General features: G+C 27.7%; 1 protein-coding gene across 1 annotated transcript in view; it reads right to left on the bottom strand.

Moving 5' to 3' along the window:
• The window catches only part of LOC136080633 (location of vulva defective 1-like), a 205,367-nt gene that overhangs the window by 10,848 nt on the left and 187,019 nt on the right, over window positions 1–7,500 (bottom strand). The window contains exons 24-25 of the mRNA XM_065797535.1: window positions 4,950–5,278; window positions 4,441–4,636 (exon numbers count right to left, since the gene is read on the bottom strand). Coding sequence (XP_065653607.1) covers window positions 4,441–4,636; window positions 4,950–5,278 — 525 coding nt within the window. The remainder of the gene's footprint in view (window positions 1–4,440; window positions 4,637–4,949; window positions 5,279–7,500) is intronic.

Genomic DNA, 7,500 nt, shown 5'->3' with positions numbered 1-7,500 from the left:
CCAGGGGGGGGGAGGGGAAGAGACCTTGTTTTTCCCAACTGCTTAACATAGTTTTCACAACTGTTTTTTATAATTCAAGAATTCAAGAAATCAATTTCTTTCCTATTTACAAAATCTACTGATTGTTATACTAAACTGCACTCACTCTCATGAATTGCCAATTATCAGTATTTATTAACTTCTATTAACAAAACATAGCTTCCTTTACATATATACAAAGTATTCAATTCAAAAAACGTCTAAAAGTTTTACCCATTCATAGTGAAATTGTATTAGTCCAAAAAAATATTACAATTTACAAATTCAATAAACTTTACAAACCATTCTGGCAGCATATATAGCAGTTTAAAATTTAACGGAAATGAGTTAGTACAAAGGAATATGGAAAATATTATTTTATTACAAAACTTATACGCACAATATTTTATCATCAGCCTATCATTTTTTGTCTACTGTTTGATTTTAATATGACGTTTCTTCAACTGAACCCATCATTTAACAAGATGTTCGGGGTTAACTCCTTTACAAAGTTCTTTTTCGCACTTCAGTAGCATGAAACTATCCAATCTCTTGTCACTCATTGTTGCTCTCAGATGGGATTTTACAATCTTGAGTTGACTGAAAGAACGCTCATTTGATGCTACACCATACGCAACTTTGATTACAAAAATGCATAGTTTATGGGCTTGTTTCAGTATATCCTTTAACTTCACAACATGGTACAAGATGTCTTGCAGCGTCTTGGCTGGTGTTCTTGATGAGTTAAAATCTCCATCACCTACTTCTAAACAGATATCTATCAAAATTTCCATCTGGCCTTTCAGCACATGAACGTCTGGAATATGATCCTTGTATCCAGGAGGGAAAAGTTTGCTTGCTTTTGTTAAGTTTTCAATACTCAAATTATCCTTATTTAACGAAAACTAAAAATTTTGGTGATAGGGGCAAATATTTCCTTTAATGCTGCCGAGTTTTCGGTTAAACCTATGGCAAGAGAGTCAATGACCTCTTTGAATTCTTTCCGGTAAAAAGCTTTCATCTCCATTGCTATTATTCTATGGTGTCGTTTATAATCGTTTTCTGCATCAATGTGTAATTTCCTAGAAAATATTACTGCACTTTCAATCAAATTGTTCATAGCATCTGTATCGTTACTGATATTTTGTATGTTCTTGGCAGTACTTTCAATTACATTAATACTGTCAATGACATTGAAGTTTGGACTTTCTAAGATTTAAGTTAATATTTTTATCTTCTCAATGATATTCTTCATGAAGAAAAGAGTAATAATGAAATCAAAAGTTGTTACTTTTTTCAAAAGTCCCATTTTCAATTTACTAATTCTTCTTTACAATATTTTTTATAAATGTCATTACAATCTTTAAGATTATCTATTAAAACACCCAAATTCCCCATGAGCGAAGTCCAATTTGTTGTTTCACTGCTTACTTCAGTAGTATCCAAGTTAACAATATTCGTGTCATCCTTTTTATCTTGGTCATGAAACTGGGTTAAATCATCTGATTTAGGATTTAATTCTGTAAATTTCTCTGCTTGTTCCTGGACTACAGCATAACCCGGGTTTTCCCCTTTTGCATCATTATTATGAATTTTTGAACTTGCGTCCTCTTCAAATTTTTTATTAAAAGATGTTGTTTCTTCTTCTATGGATATACCACATGTTGAAGTCGATGTTTCAATTATTTTCAAGTCTAACTTTGTATGTTCACTACTTTGTATTTCATCATCCACTTCGACATCAATACCAGCATTCTGAGGTTCCATTTTTTGTTTTTTTGAAGCTAAGGAGGCTACAAAAGGATTCTCTGGGGCTCCCACTGTTTGTATACGAACCTTTCTACCACCATGAACGGATCTTTCATGACTGGTTTTATAGTCGTTATTAAATACTGCTTTGCATACGCAACATTGTAATTTATATCTTTTGCTATTCATATTTAGTGCTGGAAAACAAACGCAGATAATTTACCGTAATTTTTAAAGGATTCAATGTTTATAAAAGTTATCACTCTTAATAAATGTGATAAGATATAAGAGTCTTAAAATAATAGAATAAGACTAATAATTCTATTATATATTCTAATTAGGCCTATTACTCCTACAAACCTAATTCTGATCCTATTTTAGTATACTGATAATTGGAAGTAATAACAGGCGCAAAACGTTCATATCAGAGTTTAGCATTTATTTTATTATACTTTCTGATAAAAAGCTTTATATAAAATTGTTATATTAAAAAATGAATCATATCATTTTAAATGCTATCATATCTTTTATACAAAGACAGAAATGTTAAAATAAATTCATGGAAATAAATATTCACGTTTCAAAGTAGAAAGTATGAAAAAAATGAATAACTGCTTTTAGTCACACATAAAATTGCAGCTGCTATTTTTATTGCACAAACTTGCAGCTGCCATTTTTATTGTTGATAACAAAAAAAAGTTGCGCGAAAAAAAACAACAACGTGGAAATCAAAAGGGCGTTCCGTTATGACTTAGCAATTTACTTCGTCTTGTGGAAAACAGCCTTAAGCCATTTAATAAACATAAAGTTTATTTGTCCAAGTCAAAAAAAAATTAGATCTTTGATGGATTTTTGCAAACATTTTAACTTTATTTAACTGGAAAATATTTTTTGATTTTATCACCGATTTCCCAACTGTCCCAACTCGTGGCAAGGAAATTCCCAACTTTTCTCTTTTCTAGATTCTGGGAGGGGGAGACTCCCCCCCTACCACCTCCAAGGCGACGCCCCTGTATATATATATATATATATATATATATATATATATATATATATATATATATATATATATATATATATATATATATATATATATATATATCTATATATATATATATATATATATATATATATATATATATATATATATATATATATATATATATATATATATATATAGATATATATCTATATCTATATCTATATATATATATATATATATATATATATATATATATATATATATATATATATATATAGATAGATAGATAGATAGATAGATAGATAGATAGATATATAGATAGATAGATAGATATAGATAGATAGACATTTTCTAATACAAAATTCTTCTAAAATTTTGTATTTGAAAATGTCATTTGTTCCAATGGAATGCATTTCTTTTATTTGCATTTCTCATCATTAAATGCTCACTATCGCTAATTGTGAGCATTTAAATATCCGTGCCTGTATCTATATATAAGCATCGATATTTAAAAAGTTAGTTATTATGTTAATCGGTAATAATAATCTTGTGGGATTTTATCCTAAGTGCCAAAATCTAAAACTCACTATATATTACCTATGTTTCAGATGGTAAACAGGTATCTCTTAAAGAAATCTTATAGTAATACCAATCTCCAATTGGCTATTCCGGCTGTTAAAGATGGCAGTAAAATATAAATGGCAGCAAAAGCATTTGGAGTAGCGAGATTAACACTGAAAGATAAGATAAATAAATCTCAACAATTAAGCTCTGTGGGTAGAAACACAGTGTTTACAAAGCAACAGGAACAAGCACAAGTAAACAGTCTTTTTTATATGGCAGATCCTGGATTTCCATTGGCAACAAATTGGTCGAGATATAATGCTTATTTATATGCTAAAAAATTACATTTGATCGATTACCTTAAAAAGATTTTCCAACTACATGGCATAAATCTTACTTAGATTACTCTTTTATATACAAAATTAGAAAATTTCTGGATGTTTTTTCCAATCCAAGTGACTTGAAGAAGAAGTTCTCCATTAGGCAAGTGGCTTCAGAAAGGAAAAGATTTTTTTGCTTTTTCAAATAAAAGCATATGGCTCAAAGAAAAGAGTATCTCATAGTTTAAAATCATTATTAAATCAAATGCTACCATGAATATCAAAAGCTTATAACAAAAACAGCAAAAAACAACTCACAGAATGTGCTTAATTTGATAAAATATAATAAAGTTTTAACTCTTTTTACATTGGCAAAATTGCCCAATAAAAGGCGAAATTGCCCAATATAAGTGTGTAATACAAATCGGTGCTTATGAGTACAAATAATTTTTTTGTTTTGAATTTTTAAACTTACTTAAACTAAATGTAGCTTATTAAATGTAATTCAGTTAATGGTATATGATCAAGCTAAACAGACAACATTAAAGCAACAAAAGTGGCAAAATTGCCCTAGTTTATCCTATATACACATATACATATTTAAATAATTCGCGACATCTTACATTTTAGGCATTTTAATATTTTGTTAGATATAATTTTATAAAATAATAACATTCTCTTTTAACATACTGGATAACAAAATTGCTCTTTGTTATCCAGTATGTTAAAAGAGAATGTTATAATGAAAGCAAAAAAAAGCTAGCAATAAAATAAACAAATAAAAAGAATACTACTATTAAATCTTACTGGGCTTCACACGAACTTGTCTAACTCGTATTCCGTTCACAATTTTTGAGGTAAGATCATTTAAAAATTGTTTTCCTGGAAAAACTTTCATATCTGAATTTGCATAAAAATCACCTAAGTTATACCATGGTTCAGGAAAAACTTGCGACAGAAAAAACTCCTCCATCCAATGCCAAAAATCTTGCGAGGACTGAATCTATTTAGCCATTTTAAATGAAATTATTTCTGGCAATAAATGATCAAAATAAATAAAAAAAGAATGAACTGAATTTGAAAGAAATTACCAAAAATAGAATAAAAAATTTTCTTGTGGTAATAATAAAACTATACTAATTCAATTTATTGTGTTATTAATTACATTATTTATAACTATTAATAATAACATTTTTAATAATACTTTTTAGTAATTATTACATTTTAAATAACTTTCTTATAAACTTAACTCCTAATATACATTATATGACAACTTTATATTTTTATAGCTTTACTAATAAAAACAAGAGACAAACCTGGTTAAATGCTTTACTTTGAAATATTGGAATGTTTGGATTTGCTGGAAACCTTCCTTTCAAATTGAAAAGTTCTTGCACATTGCGAGTTTGATAACAAGTGAGAACATCATGAGAACAATAACCAATAAAGAGCACCAAGCATGCATAGAAAATGTACAAAATAATTTCTGTAACAATAGTGTGCATCTTCTGGTACTTTATTCTTTGCTCTCTCATCTTTTTTACTGTAGAATAATCAAGAGGTTGCATTGTAATGCAATTACTATCAATGCTTGATTCAGCTTTAGGCTTGTGGAGCCAACTTTCATCAAAAGCCAATATTTTACCTAAATTGAAATTTGTTATATTTAGTTTTTAACAACTTAAAAGGTTAAAATAAATTTAAGTAGAATATCTTTTTCATAACAAACCTTATACTAACTAGGGTTTCCCAAAACTTTCATTAAAAAACCCGTGGTTTTGGTTTTAATCTTTTAAACAAACAAGGTGGTTCTTCATTCATCTTTTCAAATAATAAAATCTAAGTTTACTTTTCATTATTTAATTAAAAATTTATTTAAATGAAGTGTTCGAACATTATACTTATAATTCGACATGATGAATTTTTTTTTATTCTGAAAAAATTTCTTTGAGAAAACTCAAAGTTTTAATGATTCACCAGAGCTGATTTTTGTGCAGAAAATGGTGCAGGTCAAAAAAAAGTGTTTGAAATCTGTTGACGCTTTATAAAGAGAATCAAACTGTAAATCTTTTCAAGATTTTGTGTTCTCTTGCCCATATTCTTTACAACAAAAACTCTTGATTAAGCCATTCGAGTTGATCAGCAGATTTGGATAAGTGTGCAATGCTATATTTATTGAGAAGTGTATTTATTTCATCCATAAAAGAAACACGTGAACTTTCAATTTTGAAGATTGAGCTTTTAATTAGTTGTGGTTATTCATTAAAAGTAAAACCAAAAAGCTTTCATGCATGTTTGCCATTAAAATTTAGAGTATTTTTTGATGGGACAACTGAATGATCTATTAGACATCTTAACAACTGCATAGTATTTTTGGTTAATTCTTTCATCAATGTGTTTTTATAAATTTGAATCCAATAAAGATACAACTTTGTAATCATATCAAAGAGTACTGCAAGAATTAAATCAAAAACAGTATCTGCTGTCTCTTTTTTTTTTTGTATAATTTCGAGTTTTCAGGATTCCATCCAACAAAATCATCAACATAAACAATTGATATTGATTTATCAGATAAATAATAAATTAAAACATTTTTGACTGATATACTCCATCAGGTATTTAAATAATTACTGAATTATGTAAAATATGTAAAATTATGTAAAAAATATAAAATCAGTAACGGTTCAAAATTATTATCAACTAATTTTAATGATACAATAAAAAAAAGAGATGTTGAAAGAAAGAGACGCTTTAAATATGCCTTTTTTGTCATAAAATGCTTGAAATAATTACTGTAGCATTATATCAGTAATATCTAATTAATAACTCTGCATCTTCTCTGCTAAATAATTCCAATGCTAAATTTGCTGGTTCTAAAGCAGTATATAATGAAGCTAATGACTCAAAATCTAGCTTGTTGATCGCATCAAGAGCATACAATTCAGTAATTGTCTGAAATGATTGATTTTTTATTTTTGACTCAGTCATTAATAACTGAGTCAAAAATAAAGAATCAATCATTTCAGACAAACACTTGGTGTAATTTGATTTTTTTACTTTATAAATTTCTTCTAAAATATCTGATTACAAATAAATTTTACTAATTTTCATGCATTCATTTTTCTACATCAATTTCATCCTCCACTGATTCAAAATGAAAATTTTCATAATAAATTCGATGTTCTACCTCTCAATCACTCACCGATTTCTTTTGGATTGGTAAGTTTATTTACTTTATTTTTCATGTATATCATGTTACATACCCCAAAATGATTAAAACAAAATAGATCAACATTGTCAGTCAATTGCAATAGATTCATACGTTTGTAAGGAAAAATATATAAGGTTCTGTTTAAAAAAAGATATATATGTATAGATATATATGCAGAATAAATTCTAATGATAGCTAATATTAAACTTATAGCTAGACATTAAACAAAAATTCTAATGAGCCTAGTTTATTAGGTTTTTCTACCATCACATCATGTTGATGCCAATATACCTATGCTTCAAGGACATGTATTTATCAGGCGTTAAGCTAAATTTATATCCTACTTGAATTTCCTCAATAATTTCATTTTTATCAACATATCCTAATAATTTAAATTCATCGCAGTAGTTGGACTTACAGATTCTTAAATCAAAGAAGGGCAAGCAGCTGTAAAAGTACAGTGTCTCTAAAATAGGTGCTGTGTTTAAAAGATTTTTGAAATGGATTTTTAACAATCATTTTTATCTTTTTTCTTGGATCATGGAATGTTAAGCTCAATTATTAGAAAATGCATATTTACTGGAAAATAATGCATTTATATAGTAAATGCATTATTTTCTAGTAAATGCAGATCCTAGTAAATACATTATTTATGT

This window comes from Hydra vulgaris, chromosome 05 (assembly GCF_038396675.1).
Source record: "Hydra vulgaris chromosome 05, alternate assembly HydraT2T_AEP".
In the NCBI taxonomy this organism is placed as follows: Eukaryota; Metazoa; Cnidaria; class Hydrozoa; order Anthoathecata; family Hydridae; genus Hydra; species Hydra vulgaris.
This window is presented reverse-complemented; position numbering and strand designations above follow the sequence as displayed.